At 41.3% G+C, this 24039-nt stretch overlaps 1 protein-coding gene across 1 annotated transcript in view; it reads left to right on the top strand.

The window, feature by feature from the left end:
* Positions 1 to 24039, top strand: part of LOC111574184 (cadherin-4-like) — a 232095-nt gene that overhangs the window by 136981 nt on the left and 71075 nt on the right. Inside the window, exon 4 of the mRNA XM_023278621.3 lies at positions 17696 to 17922. Coding sequence (XP_023134389.2) covers positions 17696 to 17922 — 227 coding nt within the window. The remainder of the gene's footprint in view (positions 1 to 17695; positions 17923 to 24039) is intronic.

Here is a 24039-nt window from a genome sequence, read left to right as displayed (position 1 = left end):
AGATGTGCAGACAGGGCCTGAGGCTCCCTGACCCCAGGATTGGGTCATTAGATCCAAACCAGTCAGAGAAAATGTAACGGAACTAATAATGACGGATCCTACTGACCTCGAGCCCTCAGCCTCGCGAGCAAGAGCAAGAGAGATGACTTGGCTTTGACTCAAATGGTCAGCCGTGGAGAATCTTTGGATATACGAGCAGCTTCCTAATGAGCAGCCTAATGAAGCACTGAAAAGACTTTTGTCTTTTACTGTGCTGTTGTCTAGTCACTGATCAGTTGTGACAGAGGGAGAACATCCAGTGACTCAGTGAGAGGCTTGCCAAAACGCAGTGATTTATTGAACAATAAACTTTTCTCCTCTTCATCTGGGCATCGTTATTCATATTAGTGGCTCGCATGAAGTGAAATCTGAGTCTGTCGTTGAATATGATATATGTTGATCAGACAGGCGCATTGTGCTATTGTCTCATGCAACGCAGGCTTTTCTATCCCTGCTGACACTGTTATTGTGCTCTGTTGTCACAGATCTAATTATCTGTTTTCAAAGCCTTGCACTTTATGATTTTTCTCAGAGCTTTTCGTTTTTTGGTCCCTCCCTCCTCCTGGTGGATGCGTGACTGTACCATTAAGTGTTGTCTTTACTGGTTTAGTCGTAACTAAGCATCTGCTGGGTATCTGATGCACAGCATGGGCGTTCGCAGCCACAAATCACATTCCAGCAGGACTTAAAATAAATGAGGCCCAATCTAACCCACGGAGAACGCATTTAATATTTGCAGTGTGTTTGTTTATGTGATGTTGAACAGCAGTGATAATTAGTACCAATCGTTGCTTTGATGGTTTCATTCGGTTAACTTTTCTCAGCTCAAATCACAGCCTAATAACAAAATGTAGGTCTCAACTTTTATATTTTCTCCACAGAGGTTGAAGGCAGCTCACTAGAGTCCACATATTAAAACAGACTGTAAAAAAATCATCTCCTGCCTCAAATGCTTCTCATTACACGTTCTGGGAGGGAAACATTTCTCTTTGCCGTAATTGCTTGCAGTTTTTCCCAAACTGCAGTATAGATGGAGAGAAGCAGTTGAGGTTTCTGACCACTGACTCTCTTGACACAGCGTGGAAGTTCTCTTATCCCGTTAGCTGTGTTAGTACAGATCAAACGACTGAATCAGATGTTTTTCTGCTCTGTCTAAGGCAGATGCCTGAAGATCTGAGAAATGCGTGCTCAGGACTGTTAACTTAAAACCGCCGAGCTGCTCCTCTGTCATGCTGTCCTGCCATCTCTCTCCTCTTTCATATGCCAAGAGATGGAGCTTTAGGCCAGGGCTGACAAAACGGCGTCATTATCTTAGCGTTAACGCCTGCCCACGCTTTGCCTCTCATTCATTTCACAGCTAGCCTCCCGGCCCCAGAGGGAGAGATAGATCATGTGGGCGAGAAGGAGAGAGCAATCGGAAGAGAGGTCTCTTCATTTGTGATTCTACCCCTTTCCCACTTATTCCCCCTCTTTCTCTCCCCACTGGTCTTCATCTACTGCTCCCTTATGGTGTCCCAAAATGCATGATGCCATTATTAGGCCTTCCCCTAGCATTGGAAGAGGTGCAGAGAGAAAGTATTGAGATGTTTCCAGATAGAAGAGATGTTAAGCTCAGATAGTGGTCGAATCAAATGAGGCGCTTAAGTTTTTCAAGCCAATATACTGACTGTTTACTGTCTCGCAAACAGTCATTGTAATCATTCACTTCACAGCTCAAGGTCGCATCAACACAGAGTAACTCAAATAAGTTAACAGACTGAAACATCAAAAGAAAACACACTGTGTCTACACCACTGGAAGGGTTTGCTAAATGTGTGTGCACACGCTCGGTGAGGCGAGTCTTGTGGAGTGATTGTCACCAGTGTATCAGTGAGTGTAAGCGTGGGCTGGCATGAGAGAGGGCAGGGCACAGCGGTGGTAGCCCTTTCAATCCAGCTGTGAAGTCTAAATAATTTGCTTTTTAATGGCAATCATAACTCATTGTGCAGTTGTAATGTGTTCCACATTAACAGTGTGGGAGCTGGCTGTGGTTCATCTGTGCCTAATGCGCTATAGCTACAGGCTAAGAGCTCTCATCAAACACTGTTCAGCCATCATTTCCTCCTCTTAAAGTCTTTTGTTTACTTTGTGCACTCCTCACACCCACACCGCAACACAAACTTTGAAATGCCTGAGACACCTCTCGCAGTGTATGGTTTCTGCACCGAGTCTCTTGGGACCACCGTTACCTATATTTAGCCATTAGAGGTTATATTTGCTCATTATTTTGTGAGAGCAGTGCAGTGAAGTCTCACTTGTCAGGAAGGAGAGCACCTTCTGATGCTAATGAGGTGATCCTGTGGCCATGTCTATAGGCCATGTCCCAGGAAGATGTCAGTCCGGGTATAAACCTTTGTGCTTTTGCTCTACTGGAGGCATCCTAAGTCTAGGAATAGAAGCTGCACAGGTGAGGCTTTGCAACCAGGGAGAGCTGAGAATGAGAGGTGCTGTTTATGTCAAAGAAATGATAGATAATGATAGATATGTCTGGACACGGATGTTGGTATGCACAGATCGAGCGTAGTACTTCAAGTTGTGCAAACTCGCACATGTGGACAGCATGATGGTGGAGTGGTTAGGTATGGACCCACATGGCTCTAAAATGTCACTGGTTCAACTCCCAGCCAGCCTGTCTTTTATTGCATAACGTTCACCGTGAACTCCTTCTCTACAATGTCTGTCTATCTTTACTCTCCAAAAAGCCCATAATGCCTTTAAAAACCCCTACAATATGTTAGGTGTACTTTCGCCCACACACACAAACAAATAAGCACATGAATTCCATCTTGTCCAATATTCAACCCCAATACCCTTCAAATATCAGTTGCACTGGACGCTTTCCATGTTTTAAATTAAATATGGATTTAAACTACATCTAAGGATCAGAAGTGACAAGCTGTGACATACACAGGTACATAAAAAAAACCCACATTTTCACCCTGACCATGTTTCACCCACACCATCACCAACCATCACCCATTCCAGTCCTCCCCCCAGGGTTAAAGAACCACCCCTTCACTCTCTCCACGCTTGTTTGCCCGAAGCGTGCAAGGATTAGCTAAAGCGATTATCACAAGCTTTTGCAGTTTTGTGAAGATGAATCATGGTAATGCTACACAGCGAAGCGCCTCATGCATTTCTAAACCCCTCTACTTGGTTTGTGATTTTCCAAACTCATGAGGAGCCAGTTGGCTTTGCCTCACTAAGCCAGGTGCAGGTGAGTCAACTGTAGCCAAATTGGCAACTTCTCACAAATACATGTTTGTGTGCACACATGCTTGATCACATGCACACACATCTCTCTAACTCGCACATATAGTACACACGCACAGAGATGCATAGACTTACAAATGTATGTGTGCAATACAAGTATGTACAGTACATAAATCACATTGCAGGACACGGATGGGCTCAAATATTCTTCAAAGCATTGTATTCTCTGACGTACCAGACTTTCAGTACAACATTACCGCTTTGTCATAACATGTTTAACTCATTTTCCCCTCAGTCAAATGGAGCTGTCATACACCCTATGGGGACAACCTGCCTTTGGCAAGTTTTGACTTTGCTACAATGCTGTACATCACTAAAGCATGTTTGCCTAGAGGCTTTCTGACTTCTGAGTGCTATAAGCTTTTTTTCATATTGGGAGTGTGTAGTATGCAAATGTCCAGACAAAAAACAAAATCCTATTCCAGGTTAGTTTACATTGACACCATCTATATGTAAAGGATAAATATTTCCTCTGGGGTCTTTTTCAATGCAGAAATTTGTCCTCTACCAATTTTTTTTATTTTTATTGCTCATAGTTTCAACTATGCATTAGCACCTCTCCTGCAGATGGTGTGGTCTAATTGTGCAGACTTTTTGCCGTTCTGCAGCCTGCCCCCCTCCATGCCATCTTCCAGGCTGAACAGATGATTACGGCCTCTGGTTTCTCTCCATGGCCCAAAAGGCTCTGGAGGACGTTCTCATTAACAGGACTTGTCAGAGCAACCTGCTAGTACTGCTAATTTATTTCCCCTGTACACGCAAAACATACCATAAGCAGGCCACCCACACACATTGAATTCACACTGACACACGTGCACTTATTTACCTGTTTATCTCTCATACAAATGTACCGAGGCAGAGGCTGGCCTTCCTCTCATCGACAAACCCTGCATGTGGCACATGGTCGGTCCAAAACAGCTCCAGGTTCTTAACCTGCTAGATCTCACAACAGATAGCGGCCATGAGGCTTTGTGCCACATCTCTGACACTCTGACAAATGATGTATGTGCATTTGTCTCCAAAGCATATGTGTCTGTGGATACTGAAGGATTTGTTTTTGGGAGGTAGGGGAGAGAGTGGGCTACTACGCCGCTGTCTGTGTTTGTACCTCAGGGAGCCCTTCTCTGCCAGCCTCCTTCAGCCTCCAGCTTCTGTGATTTTCTCCATGTTGTGTTTGTGTGTTGCACATGCACGCGCGTGTGTGTGTGTGTGTGTGTGTGTGTTTGAGAGACAGTTTAAGGGGGTTTGCCAGTGTATAGGTGTTACCTGACAGCCTCAGCATATCAGTGTGCACCTTATCAACAGTTGCAGTAAAGCGTTGCTGTATTTCACACTTTAACCCACGGGGGAGATATTTGCACTGTTCAACCTGTGCGCGCACACACACACACAGACACAAAAACACACTTAAACCATCTGGCTTGGCCAACCTTTGGACTACACCTTGTTATTGTCTACCAGCACTAAAACACATTTACCTGACAGTTTTAAGACCCATCAGTCAGCGGGCCGCTCATTCAGCCCACATAAGGCTCTATGCTGCTACATAATAGAAAAACATCATGTACACACACATAATGACACAGATGCCCTCAGGAAGATGTTGTTAGTAATCATCTCTGTCTCATTAGCTTGCTCTATGACACCATACTCTAGCTTTCAGGTCTCTGCACATACATATCCAAGCTCTTGCACATGCACCAACAGAATTACGTTTCTTAACAATCCCCCCCCCCCAATATTACTACTGGTGCAGCATAATCACTGGCTCATTCAGAGGCAACTTTTTTTTTGAATGAACAAACCCCACATTTATGAACTGCATCTGAGTCAGCAGGAGGTGGTTGGAGTGGACGGGTACAAAGCACATGCATACTCAACACACACCAGAAAACAGGCTTTACATCCACAGTAGGATCTAACAACAGCACTTGGTTAATGTTAGGAAAAGATCTCTGGTTTGGTTAGTTGTAAATAAACATATTTGGTCTCAAATCGCTATGAACATTTTTGTATTTAAACAGACTATTATTATTTTCCTTAATTTTCCCCAGTGCTGGGAGAGTCTAAAAATAATCAAACAAAATGCTAATAATGCTTTACTCACCAGAAGTGGGTATGGTTTCGCAACATTAATGTTTCATTAATGAACAAATTACTTACACTTTCACTAAGCATGTCAACATGGTTTGATTAACAACACTTGATATTCATCAAACCACCTTGATTAATAACAAGTGTTGGTCCCTTAGAAGAAGCCTTTGTCTGTCTCCAGTGACTGGCAGTCTTATTTTGATTGACAACATAGTATGTTTAGTATATTTGATGACACATTTTATTTTAGCATTTTTTATTTTCATTTTTTTAATCCATCCCACAGAATGATGCCATCCATGATCTACTATATTTTTAATTGATTTGTGGTTGCCTGCAACATTATTATTTTGGTATTTTAGTTGCGAACCTTCTTGTCTGGCCTGTCCCATCTCATGTCTCATTCCCTGCAGACTGACCATGTCGCTGCTATGGCAGAACTCGATGGCATTTAACTGCCTCTCCAGTGAGTCTCTCTTCTCACGGACAGACTCCAAGTCCACTGTCTTTTGTTTTTTTGTTCTGTTTTTGCTGTGTTTCAATCTACTGGGAGCTAGAGAGAAACTCCAACCATAACCTGGAATAGATTAAGAACTACTTCATGTGTCGCTACATCTTAGCCAACTGCACTCCATGTTGGTGCAGTTGATATTAGAGACTCACTGGAGAGGCAGCTAAATATATTGCTCAGTTATTTGTCACATAATTTTGCAATTAAAGTATTTGCAGTGGAGTACCTTAGCCATTATATAATTCACAGTTTAATTAGGAAAGCATGGATGTACCTCTGTCCAATCACACACATCTGCCCATCCCAGATGCCATCATTCATCATTATGTTTCGCTTTAGGCACTGTCACATGCCAGTTCAGTAGATGTTGTCTGACTCTAATAACAGTGTCTCCCTTCTCGATGTATTTGCTGTTGCGGTGCTGTTGTTTAGAAACAAAATTCCTGACATAGCTGCTTGTACCCACATACAAACCTGTCCTCAGTCATTTGTGAAATCATAGTGTCTTACGTCAATTAAATCTATTCTGACAAGGATTTTACAATCAGCCCATTTATGGGAGCAAATTAGTGTTGTGTTGTAATGAGGAATATACATCATTTGGTCATGTTTCAGTTGAGTAAGTGGGACTATGGTGTTGGAACTGAAATACTAGATGATTCAGTAAACAAATCGTTTGAACAAATCTTTTTTTGTGAACTAATTCTAGTGATCTGGGACAGTGAAGATCACTAGAACATCACTAAATCCGTTTAAGTAGCCTTGCAGGGCACTTAATGAAAAAGCTGTATAAAGCCTGTCGTAGCTTTAAAGAGATGCCCAAAATCTGTCTGCATCAAGTGATGTCACTTAAATGTTGACGGTCAAGTTCCATTGTGGGTAATATAGATTAGATTTTGACAGTGAAGAAGAATGTGTAAGACAATACCTCTGGTCCACTGCACAGATATTGATCCTTTAAAAACCGTGTATTGTAGGTCTGATGGTGATATGTAGAGTTTAATGCTATATCAGTGGAGTGCTCTTTTAGGGCAAGCTTTTAACTAAACAAGACCTCAGACAGTGGACAGTTCTGTAAATATGCTTAGTGGTAAGCAATGAAATACTTTTTCATAGTTATGGTTCATCAAATGTTCAGTGTTGCTTGCAATTCCTAGCAATACTTGGTACTTTTATGTTTTTCCATCAGCCATTTCAGCTAAATTGGCAATGGCACTTTGACAGAAAATGTCAAATTTTTGACGAATCTTTGGATTTTTGTTTCTATGATTTAGAATTGGATTGAATGTATATATACTTTAAAAATTTAAGTGATTCATGCAGCAGCAGTCAACTTTTCTCCAAAAAGTAGACTAGTTGAATCCAACTGTTACGGCTGTGGCCGTATTTCGGTAATGTTGTGTTTGTAGTTCTGAAATGTTTTTTTGTCTGGGAGTGGGTGTTCTGTGTTGTTTGTAGATCTTTGTTTCATCCTTGTGGTCTGTTTCGTTCTGTTTGTTGGTAGTGGGTGTTCTGTCTTTGTGGATCTTTGTGTGCAGGAGCTGATTGGTGGCAAGGCGGACCCAGCGCTGATTGGCTGTAGACCATTTTAAATCTTGGCGGCCGGCAGTGATGAGGGCCTCTCTGACAGCAGCACCCTTTGTTTTTTCCCAGACTCCAAACCTTTGCCATGATACCTGTGTTTTTTGGTTAGATTAAGATAGTGTGTTTTTTGTTTGTTAGACTTGGGTATATTTTTGTAGAGGTTGTGGTTTTGTTGGATAGGATCTTTTGTTTGAGTGCTATAATGCCTCCTTAGTTTGTATCCAATTATTTTGTTTGTTTTCTTTTTTTTTTTGCTTGAATGAATAGCCCATGTGGTGGCCTCTTTTATTTGTAAATAGTGTAAATAAACCTTTTGTAATTTTTCTACAAACTGTTCATTGTTTTTGGGGACTGGGAAAATATTCCACCTTATTTATTTATTTATTTATTTTTTTAAAAACAAACATTATGCTACGCACCTTCCCCCTAGACGGGTGCGTAACACCAACTTTCACTTTAAAACTGGGAAACCAATGCAAAGTATTGCAGTTTCAAGGACAACACTGTGTGTGAATACGTCTATGCATCATTTACTCCATAATGTTGCAGCTCTACAGTTGCTATTGATAATTAATGCTCTGGGTTTTTCTAGTGTTTTTGCTTGTTCGTGGAGTTGTGTCACTGCTTTGGCCGTGTGCTGAACTTTCAACAGACTTCCTATCTCCGTGAAACTTCAGAACCACTAATTGCATGGTTCAGCCATAGTAGTCCACTATCGACCCCGGATTTCAGGGATCGTAGCCCGATGGCTATTTTTCAACTGAAAGAAGAAGTGATATAGCCTCTTACTACTGGCAAACCTTGTTCCTTATCCTCCATACAGATTGTGTAATTACATGTATGCTTTTCCACGGTTTAAAGGCTAGAGGGAGTTCTCTGGTTTATGCTCTGACCCCTAAAATTGGATAGCAGAATCTTTTCTTAAAGTTTTGATGGAGAGATGTTGATTAGATTCGAGAAATACAGCCTGTTTTTCCTCCAGCAGTTGGGGAAAGCAATTTCGTGCTGTTTGCTTCCTTGGGGAAGCTTGAGAAAACAATATGAAAATGATTTCTTTTTCTTTACAACAAGTATATTTGATGCTTGCAGGCAAACACCGAAATAAAAGCAAAGTTGAAGCCTTTGTTTTTCATGTACTAAGCTGCCTTTCTTATTCTAGCACAGCTGCACTTGTCCTCCTGTTTGCTACTGTGACAGAAAATATGAAGAGATGCAGGGTTTTGGTGTGGTGGATTGGGACCAGGTGATGACTGTGAGCTTTTCCAGATGATGCTGATCGGTGTAAAGGTTAGAGATGAAGGGAAACATGCAGACAAAGGTGTATTGACCTTGAGATTGCTGTCTCAGACTAGTGGCACCTGAATGTTGGTGGTTTTTGAGGCTAGACTGGACGGGCAAAAAAGGTGGAATAAGGTTAGCAAAATTAGAATGCACGCAAGCAAACCCAAATCCTCCAGAGCCGGGCTTGATGCAAACCGCTGACAGCAGCAGTCACTCTCAGAGTAAACTGTACACTCTCAAAGACAAGTCAGACACCACACCTCCTCACTCTTACTACAGCCTTATATTATCACCAACTTCTCGAGCAGCCTCCCAGACGCCAGACCATGTTACACAAACACACACATGCTCAATCAATCTACTGCACTCCACTGTGCTAAGTCCCATTGGTCAGACTGTATCACATCTCTTGCTGCAGGCCTTTAGGTGTTGCAGTAGTACAGAGTGATACAAAATCTGGGCCAAGGCTCCAGGGAACAATAACCTATACTGTACATATCAAATCCATCATTGAATTTGTTGGCCATCGATCCAGAAAATGCACCGAACCACGACCACAGAAAGGCAAGGAAAAAGGCCAAATGACTGCTGCGAGGGAATGAGGGGAGTGTAGGGATATGAGCTGTGGTTTGCTGTGTAAATACCTTTCAACTGCGTTAAGCTCGGGCGTCTGTGAATGCGAGCTCCACGCCAACTTAACTCGCTGTCCCGCACAACGTAGATCCGCTGCTGCAAAGAAAGTTGAGGAAATTTGTGCTTACTTTTGCTCTACTGTTATTTCCCTGTCTTTTTTTTTTCACTACAAAGGGGCTTTTTGCTTCCTGGGAGAGGCTTTATTCTGCCTGATCCCTTTCTGTCTTTCACTGCCTTCTCTCCTAATCACCACTAAAGCTAGCCCTAATTGCCAAAAGACTCGATTTTCTCTCTTTTTCTCCCTCTCTCGCCGTCTCGGTCTCTTTCAGTCTGCCTTCAATTTCTCATATCTCACCACAAGCACACAATGTGGATGAGAAGAAGTGGGAATTGGATGTTTAATAAAAACAATACAGACTGAAACAAATACAAGTCTTTGGTGCCCGTTTGTGGACATGTAGAGACGTAGATACATCGTGATAACTGCAGGACTTCCTGTAGATATGGAAATTATATGTTTGTCATTTTTTGAGGAAGATTGTGTTTTTCATTGTGTGTTCAATTCATGCTGTGCTGTTTTTTCTTATTCATACATGCAGTACCGTGCTATGATTGCTTGGAGTCCTGATACAAACCCAAGCAACAGTTCAGCTCCTCTTGCTGGGAGAGATGCCGGGGAATTGATGAAGGCCAATCAAGCACTTCTGTGCTTGTTTGGAGGAATACTAATCATCCATTAGTGAACGCTGATTAGACAAATACGATGTCTTTGTGGTCTCTTGTTGGTCTCTGTAAATATGCATACGCTATGTGAATGCGTCCTTGTGCATTATTGATCTGTGAATCTATGTAAACATGCACCCTGGCATAATGTACTGGCCCACTGTGAAACAGAAGGACCTCAAGGTATATTCACAACCTTTGCACAATTGTAAGTTTTATTCCCCTTGTTGTAAGCAAGGTTTTCCAGGGTTTAGATTGGGGCTTTGGGGGAGCGACAACACAAGCAAAATCGGTCAACATAGTCAAGATGCATACTACCACCTATTGTGCTACTAGCTATGTGGAGATGCTAGAGAAGGCGGCAGCTAATGCAGCTAAACAATGTAATGGATGAGGTGGGTGTTGTCATATTTACAATATTGTTTTGCAGTTAAATAGTTGTTTGATAAATTCCTTTTGAACACATTTTTGCTATTTTTATTTTCAGCTCTTATTTTGGTGATTTTCCTTTGGAGGATGCCAAAATAAATAAGCCTATGCATGTCATCATTTTGTGAGTTTCAATACAATTTCAGTCCTTCCAACAATAGCAAAGATTAAACAGGCAAAGCGGAACTAAAGTATGTGCACAGGCAAGCATATTTTCCCAGTTTTATTCTGTGATTAGCCACCGGTGTGTATGCAAAGACTCCAGCAGCTCTGAGATCAGATAACCTTGATTGGTCCATATGTTCAGATAGGCTAGGTAACTAATTTAACATTTTCGTATCACTATTAAATTGTGAATTGTGGATCCAGGTTAGTGATTATATCAATATAATGGCAGAAATATGGCTGTACAGCTGCCTAGCAACTGGCAGTACCAATTTCATACAAATGACCAAACTCCACCACAATTTCAAATGATTTTGAATTTTTTTAAAAACTGTACTGTAACTAAAAGATAATTTTCACAACCAATAATTAAAACAGGTCCAAACAGCATCATTCTGTCCATGCGCTGCAACTTTTAATTGGTGTTAAAGCATTGCTGAAAGGAAGGTTTAAAATAAATGTAGATGTTTTGAGGAGGTGTATGACATTCACACATGCAGACATGCCCCCACAGTTACACAGCTGCGTGCATCCATACTTCCATTAGCTGCTTTGTGCTTGCTTAAGTTCTCCCTTGTATCGAAGCCCTCTCCCATTCAATTCATTCAGTTAAGAAATTAGATGGCATTCTATAGCAAACCCAGTGAGGTGATTTGGGCTAAAAAGTTGCCAAGCTCTATCTACAGCCTAATATCTCATGCTGACATTTTGGATTTTCACTCAGAGAAAGTGGAGCAGTGAAGTAAAGTGTATCGGTGTTCAGCCAAACAAAACACAGAGTAAAGCTGCTTAATTTTACATAAGACACCACAGGCCATCCATATCCAGGACACACACAACGCTACATTCACTCTGTGGTAGACAATCTGCTGCAGCAGTGCATTGTTGCTGTATAAGCAAGGCTGGGAAAGTTTAGACGAACAGAAGCTGGGAAACAACAAAGCTTTTACATGTCTGAAATTTAAAGAAGTACGGAGAATGGGAGCATAATTTTCAAGAGCTAATGAAATATTTTTTTGCCATATTCTCACACAAAATGAGCATTCAGCTTGTACCTACTGATAAGTACATAAAACTCTTTTTTTCCTTTGCAGGTTTTCTACTCCCTCCCAACAAAATAAAGCCCCTCTTGCCTGTGCTGTGGGAACTTAAAAGAGTGAAACACTCTCACCCTGTTAAAAGTGTTTTTTGAATTTGTTGTGCCTTTGTAGTTGGCAAACATGACTGCAGTTCATTCTGTGAATTTCCCAAGTGCATATGGACATAAAATACACTAAAAACATGAAATACTCAGATAAGTGAACCAACACCAGCAGGTTTGAAAAGTTGTACTAATACTACAGCTTTGCTTTGATTCATATTTGACAGATAAGTAGCTTTTAGTTTTGTCTAATACTTAATGCATGCGTGCTTTGTACTATGTATCCTCCAATTCTTTTTATCCAAAAGAATATTGAAAAATTTGGTTTGATGTAGGCTCGCTACACTATCCCTGGATGGCAATACAAAGTTTGGAAACAACTCTTCGTCCGTAGCATGTTCCTTCTCACTTTTTGTCTGCGTGTGCTTTCACACTGTGAGTATTTTTCTAATGGTTTAGATGGTTCCTGCAATCATCCCTTTTGAAGGTTTCTGGGAAGGATAGATAGATGAGCCAGTCTCCATGATTGGCTTCAATGAGTCAGTCCCCCTGATGGGCTTCTAACATCGCTTTAAACTGCCTTCCATCACAAGTTTGTACTCCCTTCATAGTCTATCAGTGGTGGACAGTGGACCTGGCTCTGTTTAGGCTGCCGCTGAGGGCCTAGCCCACTGTAGCGCTCCGCTCTACTCTGATTAGACTGCATACTCCCCACGGTGCCTGTGATCAGTGGCCATACTCGTCTCTCACCATCCATCTCGTCATCCCGCCCTCTGTTTCCATCTCTCTGAGCGCCATTGCTCTTCCTTTGTCGCTCTTTTGCTCTCTTTCTCTCCTCTCTCATTCTATCCATCTATCCATCTGTTCTGATCTCTCGGGAGGCCAGCCCAATTAACCTGTTTAAACAGCCATCTGAGCATCCCATCCATTCCAATGTGGATGTGTAAGCGAGAGCCAGTTCACTGAGCCAGAAGCCCAGTGCCAGGCCTCCATCCGCTGCACTCCCCGTCTCCACCTCCAGCTCACCTCCCGGTCCTCACTCCCCCTCATCATCATCATCATCATCATCTTCCTCTTTCTACTCCTTCCTCTCTTGTCCACAATGAGCCTGATTGTAACAGAGATCAGCAGCATCTAGTGCTGCTAAAAGTACTGTTTTGTAGGGCAAGGTGACATCTGATGCATTCAATGCGCCACACTTTGAACAATTTAAATGACTACAGCTAGAAACTGCGCTGCCTCGGGAGATCTCCACTTTAGCAACTGCAATCTGCCTGCGAGCTTTTTCACGTTTCCTTTTCCCTCTTTAATGTCCTTTCATTCATTTCACTGTCTCTCTGATTGCCACCTCCACACTCTTTCCATCTTCTCATCCATCTCCCTCTCTGCCCTTCCCATCTCCCCTTCTCCTCTCACCTTCTTTCTGTCACTCCTTAGCTTTCTCCCTCTCGCCTGCTCTCCCCCGACTCCATCCCTTTCTCACTTCCCTTTCAACACTTGTCAGCTACTTCCTGTCAGGCTGTCCAGAGAACACCACAAGAAGGTCACATCTCTTTTCAGCATTCCTCTCCTCCTTGTCCTTGTCTGGTTGGAGGAAGTCGGGATCTTTAATTAGAAAAGAGGGGGAGAAGTTTGGGTTTAGTATGTGATATCATCCAAGTAACACACAAAGCGCTGTTTTATTGTCTCCCAGACACTCGTGATGAGGAATGTATCCCTTTGCTGTGTGGGAACGCACTTCCTATAGTAGAATTTGTTAGATTTCAGGGGCTGACTAGATGATGGATAAGTGCTTGGCTGGCTGTTTGGCACACTGGGGTGTCTGTCTTATTTACCAGATCAATGCACAACCTGGGCTCATTGCTTTAGACGACTTGTTAATGTGCAGCACTGTGCCGTTGGGCTTCATTGCTTTGTTGCCGGCCGATTTTTATAATCTCTCTTATAGCAGTATTGACCTAGCTGAATGAAAGAGGAGCTTTTGGAGTTGTGTGAATGTGTGTGTGTTGATGGAAGGGTAAAATTGGCACTGTCTGTTTCTTTAATTGGTGCAAGAACAAGACCCTCTGGGTACGGTATGTGCAGCCTGTCACTCCATTTGCGTGTGGTATTGCTGTAGTTAGTTCAGCTTGTCACTGTAAGGACATGCAGGCAATCATTGAGAATAAATGTCTACACAAGGATTGATTATACACCTACAGTACATACACGACCACTTGCCTTATTATTCATTGGCTTTATCGGCTTTGGCTTAACTGATTTTCATCGAAAGATGGATTTATTTTTTAGATAAAACTAATTAGTTTCCACTGATTTTCAGCCAGATTTCATGTGTTAGTTTTGCTGTTCAAATATTAAGGAATAAAACTGAATTAAAATTTAGTTTTTTTATTGCTTTTTAAAATCAGTTAACAGAGCAGTATATGAAATCACAGCAGGAGAGAACACAGCTTCAGGTAAACACATTTTCTGGCCTACACAAAGCCTTGAGTCAACAATCCCTCACTCCGTTTTGTTATCTATATATACTCATCTTTTGCAGGGCCAGTCCCACTGATCCTCCAAAAGATGGGACCCCAGCCCATCACTGGGCTGGCACATATAGCTGTATAAATCCTAACACACACATTTAACTTCTTCTTTGTGGCCTTCTTGACATGTAGCTCAACTTCACCAGAAAAACGGCAATAGTGGTTGATTGACTTAGAATGTGAACAAGTGCATGTAGAATCTCCATACTTTTGGTGACTGTTGCTCCTTGTTAGAAGGAGCAGGATGGAAAGGATGCTTGTTGCAGATGCAAAAGAGTGTTTACACTACAGCGTTTACACAACAGTGTTTCCTTAGCTTAAACCACAGTGTTTTAATAAACATAACCAAATAGTTTTGGTGCTTAAATCTAAAAAACAGTGCATAACAACAATAGATAAGTCAAAACTCTGTATGTATATGGGACATGAGCTGCATTCTTCAGTTTGAAAGTCCTGTGATTGACTTATGACACCACCACCTCTACTGAATGCGGTCACTCATTCTCTAATCTCATTTGTAAATGCTGAAATACCATTTATGTCATTGTGGAAGTTACTGGCAGTCAACCTATACTGTCATTTAGGTGTGAGAACATGTTGTGCCATCATGTTTTAACTACTGCAAAACCATAATACAGAGTAATTGTGCTGCAAACACTGCTTTAAAAAAAAAAAGATTTTCACCCATATTTCTTTGGTATCTTTTTCTTATTCTCATCTTTTTTTAATATTAAAATAAAGACCGATAACTTAACATTTTATTTCTGATATTGGACTCTTTTCCCATAGCAGTAATGACCCAGGAATACATGCTTTCTTTAATGTGGTTCAAGATAACCCCCTGTGATTACCCCGTGTCTCAGTACCTCCCAGCCTGCAGGCCTCTACCAACCATAACCGCATTACTGCTGCACTGTTGGCTGCGTGCCTAGCTCAGAGAGAGCACAGACAATAATTGGAGGACAGTGAGAGAAGGGGCAACAGACCACCTGCTGCTTGTGTTATTTTATTTATTTTTTTTTTAACCGGTGTTTGAATGTTTCACGGATTCAAGCACTTAGAAATACAATAAAGCATGCTTTGGCTTGTGATTTTTTTACTTGTACTCATTGTTAATATATTCAGGCAGCCTTCCAAAATTCTATTTGAACAGACACATGTTTGCCAACTGGTGTGTTTGTTATTGTCACCACCACCTTCCAAAACTAATCTTTGAAAATCTGCAAAAAATAATGGTAGAGAAGTAATGAGATGGGATTAGACAAAAAGAAAAGCGAATGAGACAAATAAAAAACAGCAAGCAAGGTTTGTCGAGGTTTGTTTAGGGCAGAGACATTCAGCAATAAAGAGGGATGCATTCTGATGAACAGCAGAGGCTTTTCTGGCTCTTGTGCTGATGTAATCCATCTCTTATGTCCTGTCTGCTTCTGTCTAGACCAGTACACTTGCGCAGCACCTGCTACACTCGGTGACCAGAGTGTTGTTGAAGAGCTGTCTCCTCTGACTGAGCTCTGAATGGCTGTCTGGACATCTGGCTTTCAGAGAGGAGGTTACTGGCATAATCACAGGCATATTTAAGGCCAGACACAACCAAAAGCCGGATTTACCCAGTTTACTCTTTGTAATGGGAACCTTGTTGCATCTGTTGTGAGGTGTGAGAGGAGAGAAAGGGAAGATACAGCAGTAACTTGTGGCCTTCACCTCAAAGTTTGCTACGATGTCATCTAGACTTTGTAATCCCCAAGAGGGACGGCTGCAGGAACCCTATGGGAGGATGAAAGTGAAGACAGGAGGCCACAATCATCTGTGACTCATCTTCTCATGAGCTGTGTTACAGTTTCATAGGAGGTCAAACACAAGATGACACAGAAAGTCCCAAACTGAGCTGGTTTACGGTGCCACCAAAGAGATTTTCTTTGTTTCTGTGTTTCTGCCTTTGTGGTTTTCCAGACAATAGCTTGTGTGCAGTGCAAGTTTCCTCTATTTAATCTTTTTGCTTAATTTGTAAAACTGAATCACAATTCAAATCAATTTTTGGCGAGATGTTTCTCAGACTGCAGCATGGATTGCTACCCAGACAGCAGCAACATTATTATTTTTATTTATAACAGCACCAAACGTTACATAACACTCAGGTCAGGTTTTAAGTTTCTTCGAGCACACTTACACTTTCTACTGAAATGCAAACGATTGGATGTGTGAAATAAGGCTTTAGAAAAGACTTTGCAGCGATGCGAAGTTCGTATTTTAAAGAAACTTGTGAAATATGCAACGAACCTGGCATCAGTGTAGTGAAAAATTGATCCACATCCTCCATAAGACGCTCTCCTGAAATGCAGTATATGCTGCAGCGAGACGGCGAAGTGACATGTTGAGTGCTGCACGGTATTGTTTTTGTCTGTTGTTTTCCTATGTGCCTTCAGTTTATCTCATCTCAGTGCAAACACAAAGTGCAGAAAGAAGAGGGCGGGTCGACCTGTGTGGCAGTCATGGTGAAGGCAGATGACCTCATGGCAGAGAGTTGAGTCCAGCTGCCAGAGATAACTGGAGAAAGACAAGAAATACAGCGATTTGGCCTTCAGATTAAAAGCTAAAAGCATAGTATTTGTCGCTCAGGAGTACTGTTAAATGCAGCAACTCTACTAAAATCAATATTGCAGAGCATTACAGTTTAAATATATAACATATATATGCACGAGACATGGACAATTTTAAAGTTATTTTTGCATGTTATTATATTAGTCTTCCTTATGTATTATGCATTTATTTTAAAAGGGTGTTACTTATATTATGACCAGATCTTCTTCTTCTAGCAGTTAATTAGTAAACATCCTGCCTGGTCTGCCTACAAATAAATTCGGTTGCACGTTCTTTTCATCTTTTCATCTCCTCCACACTAACAGCACACAGCATCACTTGGCAATTTTTTTCGCACATGCAGCTGCACAGAATTATTCTCAACAGTGTAATTCTCGGGACGCTTTGACCTTATAACTAATGGAGACTAAATGGTGAGGTGTGCCAGCGTCAGGCTAAGCACAATGATAGGATCTTTCTTAAAAGCAGTCACTCCACTATTTACCTCCTGCTGGGATGTGTGCTCTGCAGGTATACTGTATGTGTGTGTGTATGTTTGTGAGTTGGAACAGCAATTTTAAATGCATTCCTACTTCATATGCCAAGTTCATGTCTTTGCTGTTACTCCTTTAAGAAATAATGTACTAAATTCTTCTCAATTTCTCTCGTCTACAGTGAAATTTGACGACTGCATGGGGAATGAAGCTGTGGTTTTCCAGAGCAGTGACCCCATCTTCAGTGTGAGGACAGATGGATCCATCTTTGCCCAGGGAGAAGGAGCCAGTCTGGATGAACCAGTCCAGTTTAAAGTTACAGCAAGTGGTCCGCACACACATGTCTGGGAGACTGTGGTCCAACTGGCACTGATTGACCCACCATCACGTCAACAAAATGAAAATGAGGTGAGTCACACACTCAGCGAGCACAGACACGCCGAAATATCATGCTTCAAATTTCAATTATCATCCCAGAGCTTCCTGTTCCCATCACATTTTCTCCAGTGGTCTGGTGATAGTAACAGTCAAGAATCAGGTCAAAACTCCTTGGGGTTTTAGAGAAAGAAAGAGGGGAGGGAGGGATTGGAGCAGAAAGAAGTATCAGTAGCACACGGGTAAAAGCGATAGAATCACACTGCCGCAGGGGGAGAGTACGATTCCCCTCAGCCATAAGCTGTTATTGGAAAACATCCTGTGCCTTGGATACCCCAGGGATCCTCAGCTCTTCCTTCTCTATTTAAAAGCTGTCAGAGGTCATGTGAAGACTGAGCAGCCTCAACTGAACTATCCCCATGACTACAGAAGCACAAGGCCAGATGTGATAGTCAATATCAAGGTGAGTGTTAATCAGATTAGACAGAGACAGCTCAAATGATTAGGAGCCTGTGTTCACTAACTCACTACCGTTGTAGACGTCGCACACAGATAGTTGGTCATTAAGTTTCTGATGAGATCAAATGTAACTGAGACAAACATGTCACTGAGAAGATGTAATGACTGAAAAGGAGCCACTTGGTCTCGACAGGCAAACTTAGTTTCAGGTAGAAACCAGTTGTCTTTTATCAGCCAAAGAAACCCACAAAAGATTGCATTTGCTTTGAACTCTGACTGACATAGACAGCCAGCACCTATATGTTGGGTCATTCCATATTGAATTATCCAAAACTGGAGAAAGTTCCCTCCTGACCTCCGAGAATCAGCTGATTTTTTTGAATGTGCATTACTGTAGTAAATTTAGTGAAGCAGTTCATACTAGTCATTTTTGAATTACAGGCTCTTAACCTTATAACATTAGCTTTGGCTGATTTTCACCCATACAATTGTGATCACATGATTTTCACAGATTTTAGAGCTTTTCGTAGGGTCCCCCTATGATACCTTTTCAGAATTTTATGAAATGTATGAAGGAAAATAAAATGAGTACATCAATTTGCCATGCATTACTATACTTTCATTTATTTTGATGAAAAGTATTTTTTATCGGGTATATTTTATCAGGTAAAATATATCCAACATTAGTGATGGTGTTACTGTTACATTAGTGTTCTTAATGGGGTGAGTCAAAATTTCACTGTATTTTTGAGTTCTCACAACTTCATTAGTGGCGCTTAGTGGCATGCTCTGTCGAATAGTAACTTATTGGTACAGGAGATGGCCACATGAAACTTTCAAGGCTAAAGAACACATTTGAGCTCTGCTAAATGTAAAATTGTGCATGGCATCAGTTTATATATTAATGTTATTATAAAAGAAAAACAAATGTGACGATTCTCAGGGTTTGAGACAGGATGCACTGATTTGATTTTTCATAGAATGACCTGCGTGACTCGCATTAAAGGTGTTGGTTTTTGCCACCATTGAAAATTTTTTCCAGATTTATAGCTTCTTTCAGCTCATTGTTTTTGTTTTGGGGCCCACTCCCTGTTGTTTTCAGTTGTTTGTGGCAGCTTTAAACACCCCCGGTATTTGCCCAGTACCAGTAAATAAATGAATTTAGCAGCAAGGTGTTGAACATAATGGAGCTTTTAGCCTTCAAAGATGCAGATATGCTTTCCACAGGTTTGGTGGAGACCCAAAACAGAGTAAAAAACAGGATCAGTATTGTACTACATTTGCCAAAACACAACAACATAAAATAAATGCTAATGTTGCTCTGTATGTGCTGCTGTTAAAATAGGCAACTTTACCACATGTTAAAAAGTAATAAGTCATTGATGTGTTTACAGCTTGCTTTCACTGTCTCTAAGTGCCCCAAAAGTCTCTTTGCAAAAATGCATCTTTTCACCCACTGTTTACCAGTTAGTGGATCACCAAAAAAAAGTTAATCCTATCATGACTTTGTCGACCTTTCTAATTTTATTAAAATATAGATGGAGTTTGTGGTTGTTTGTATCTGTTGCACCAATATCCCACAATATGTAAACAAAGGGATGTTTTCATTTTTGATGGACTTCAGAAACCATTTTGAACTGACCTGCTATTGCTTTGAATCTTTTGTTAATCCTAACTCATTAATGAGCAAAGCTACACTAATAAAAGGTGAACTATGTACATGCTTTTCAGCGAAAGATAAAAATGAAACCATTAAAAAACTTCTGACATTTCATGACTTTCCAGATAGTTTAACTTTTTATTATTTAGATTTTCAGTGCCAGCATTAAAATCCACTTCAAATTTAAATAATAAAACATTTTCAGATGAGTTTTCTTAGTAGTGCAGATGGAGAAAAAAGAACAAATGGACGTAGAATCAGACGGATAGCGAATGGGACACCGGCCAACAAAGGAGCCATGGGAGTAAAGATAAGTATGTTGTTCTGGCTCTGAATAGGCCTCTATTGAATCGGCCTTGATTTTCACACTTTTGTAACTCAGGATGGTTCAAAGGACTCACTGGATACTGTGGTATGAGCTTCAGTATTAAACTACATTGTGGTAAATGTCAAATGACTAGCTTTTTTTTTTTTCATTTTCCAGTGAGTCAGCTAATAAGGAGATCCTGAGGAGCCATGAATAGACGGACAAACAATGAAAGTGCTGGACATGGTCAGCAGTGAGAAATATGCCACAAGTTGTAAGAAACATGTAAGAGAGCAGAAGGAGAAAGCAGGGCGCTGAAACAAAATGTGATGTTTCATTATGGAAATGGCGCTTTGTGGCGTGCTCTGTTGAATAATAACTTCCAGATGTCTGGGTAGCCAGGGGCTGGCTGATATCAAAGTGTGCAGGGTTTTGGGGAGGCAGTGGCGTGGAGGGGAAGAGCTGGGACCACCGCCAGCTGGCTGAGGCTGATGGCACCAGGGCTTGGGGTGGGGGGGGCCCGCATCCATTTCACACTCAGTGACTCCTGTTCACATAGTGTTAGTGTGCGTAAGCGCGTGTCTGGTATGTGTGTGAGAATATTATTTTATTGTGGGAGATTATGTAGGATTGAGTGTGAATTAAGCTAATTTTGCGTAAAATTTTCATTGCTGCGTACGGTCTACGTGCGGTTGTGTCTTTGTGTTACTGCGTAAAGTGTCTTATATTTGGGGCCTAGAGGTTTATTCTGTGCACAGTCGCAAGCCAAAAAAGCTCTCTGTGCGAGAAAAACAGAAATAACACCACCCTAAAATCTCTGAAATCTCTAAAGGTGTTGTTGAAAATTCCAATATCTATCCACTTTGCTTCTGCTCCCTATCCTCCATCTTTCATAATAGTTTGAATAAGTGCAACGACATCCCCGCTTAACCTGTTTTTCCTTTCAAATCAATTTCATCACCTTCCTGTACCTTTTCTCTTTCTGTCTGAGTATCAATAAGAAAGAGTGAATCAGAGCTGCAGAGTCTGATGAGAATTACACTATGGCTAGAGAAAAGCTCACTTAAGCCTTTTGCAGCAGTGATGGGCACAGCTCTTTCTCTCTCTGTGTCTCTTTCTCAGTTTTTTTTCCTTCTCCGTCTTTTTCTCTCTACATTTCTCCTCAGGGAACTCACTAGTACCTGTTAGCATGTGTAGATAAAAGGATCTGGAGCATGACTTATTTAGGAAAGGAGGGGGTCACATCTGCTTCTGACAACCCTTCTCCTCATCCCCCACAATTCATCCCAAACATGTCTAGTTCCACCACCGCCTCCCTTCCCCACACTGGTGGGATGTGGGGCAACCATCCCCTGCAGTCAACCCCACTAAGCCTTCCTCTCTCTGAAGAAAAAGAATACATTTGTCCAGACCCAGCTCACATCTGTCTCATCCCACTCTGCTGACAAACTCTCTTTGCGCACACAGGCATGTTGTGCTTGGCAGAGGTTAGTCTCTTGAATATGGACTAAATGCAGAGGATCGTGTGCATGTTTCACTGAACATGGAATATGGCAACATGTGTTTGGAGGGCTAATCTGTCTCTTATACAGACTGGTAGCACAGTGCAAGGGGAGGAGGAAGCAGTGTTGGTGCTTTTTTGGGCCGCGAGCGCTGAGAGCCAGCTGCTCTGGAGTATGAGCAAGATTTTGCCTGTTACAGCACCCCTATTGGTCAAAAGAGGACATGTTGCTATACTTCCACTGATAATTGGAGCCAGAAAGAATTTAAACATACTCTAATTTACTGTTGCTGCCAAGTTTTTGGCATAAGTTTGACTTATTTTATTGGATCTTATTGAATATTTTATTTTACTCTTTCAAAATTCCAACTTTCTTTCGAAGTACTTTGAACTGCATTTTTGTAAGAAGACTGCTAAAAAAAAAAGTCTTTTAGGCGCATTTAGCAGCAAAATTGTCTGCCGCCTTTTGTAAACCTCATCTTTACAGTTACATTCAATACACTGAAGGTTACAAGCTCTTGATTGTATTACACAATCCTCCACAGCAAGTGGATTTTTATTAGTTGTCATTATTGAATTTTAGCTGTTCTAATGACTGTTTTGAATGCTGTTCTGAATACTCAAAATCCTTATCCAGCTTATTACATTCAAAGTTGAAAGTCCAATCTTGACTTCAGAAGTAGTAGTTAGGATTCACAACCGATCTTGTGACCTTTTTTTGTCAAGTTGTAGAGATATTTTTAGCTGCTGTAATCAGTATTTCCACAATACTAATTGATCGAATAGATGTATATGTGAATGCTGTTGCCCGTGGTGACATTTTCACATATAATTATCACCTAACTTGAGTGTTTTTGTGAACTCACTGTACTCATAATCTTCATTTGGTTGTGCGACACACAGCTTCACTTGTTTGGTTCACTCCCACCGCTCTCATCAGTGTTGCTATCAGACGCAAGCGGATGGTTTTAGTAAAAGATCTCTGATAAACCCTGTTGGCCCAGTATCAAACAGTTTGCAGAAAAGTTGTCAACACACTGGAGAACATAGTGGAGCATTTAACTGAAGAACTGAGGAGAAGTTGGATTACCGTCAGGAGTTGGTGAAGACCAAAATCAAAGGTAAAAGTAAAGTGAATATTGGACTTACCATGATCAAATGGACACTAATATGGCACTAATGTTGGCAGTCTGGTCAAAAAATCATATTACAGTCTTTTGGGGTAGAATCCCGGACCACGGTCTGAATCATGAATCTCATTTATGATCACATGATTATTTGTGATTACTTTCAAAAGCACAGCCTCAAATAGCCCCATGCATTGCAACAGTGATTGCACAGTACACTAATAAACAGAAAAACTGTTGAATTAGTCCAGTGAACCTCTGACTTCTGCACAGGCAACTGCTCCGTAATGAATCAAAAAAGGGATTAAGTGAAATGCTGACATGGCACTGGAGACAGAACTCGCGTCATTAATTTGTGCAGCCAGAGTAAACATTAACTGCGACATCTGCATTCACTGTCCACAATGTCTCCGGGAGGAGGAATTCACAACAATGCTACTCTCAGGATGCTGGTCAGCTCGCCACTTGTGGTTTAAAAATAAATTACAACTTCAAGATGTACAATGCATCCAGTTTTGCTGAACTCACATGAGGTGTGGATGTTTAGATTAGACAGAACTGCTTATTTATCCATTTAATGACATTATCTGTACAATTACTCTGAAAATAGATCATATTAAGGTCATCCACGATTCTCTCAGTGTGTCTGATTATGTCTCGTTAGCTAACACATAACAACTCACATGGTGTTCAAAGGCTAGAGATGTTTACAGCTGGTATCTGCTGCCCATAATTGTCAGAAACAATCTGTTAATGCAGGTTTAAAGCAAAGCATTTGTCATTTAAACCATTTGAGAGAGTGCAGAGAGACTATAGACTAATTGTTGGTGCATTGTTCCCAGGTGGGGCTGCACAGTGACTTGGTGGTTAGCACTTTCGCCTTGCAGATGGAGGATCCCCGGTTCACGTCCCGGCCTTCCTGGGATGTTGCTGCATGGAGTTTGTTCTCCCTGTGCATGTGTGGGTTTTCTCTGGGTACTCTGGCATCCTCCCACAGTCCAAAAACATGCTCATGTTAATTGATAACTCTAAATTGTCTGTAGGTGTGAATGTGAGTGTGATTGTTTGTCTGTATATGTATCCCTGTGATAGACTG

This window comes from Amphiprion ocellaris, chromosome 8, assembly GCF_022539595.1.
Source record: "Amphiprion ocellaris isolate individual 3 ecotype Okinawa chromosome 8, ASM2253959v1, whole genome shotgun sequence".
Lineage (NCBI taxonomy): Eukaryota > Metazoa > Chordata > Actinopteri > Pomacentridae > Amphiprion > Amphiprion ocellaris.
Note: the sequence above shows the minus strand (reverse complement) of the source record. Positions and strands in the feature narration are given on the sequence as shown.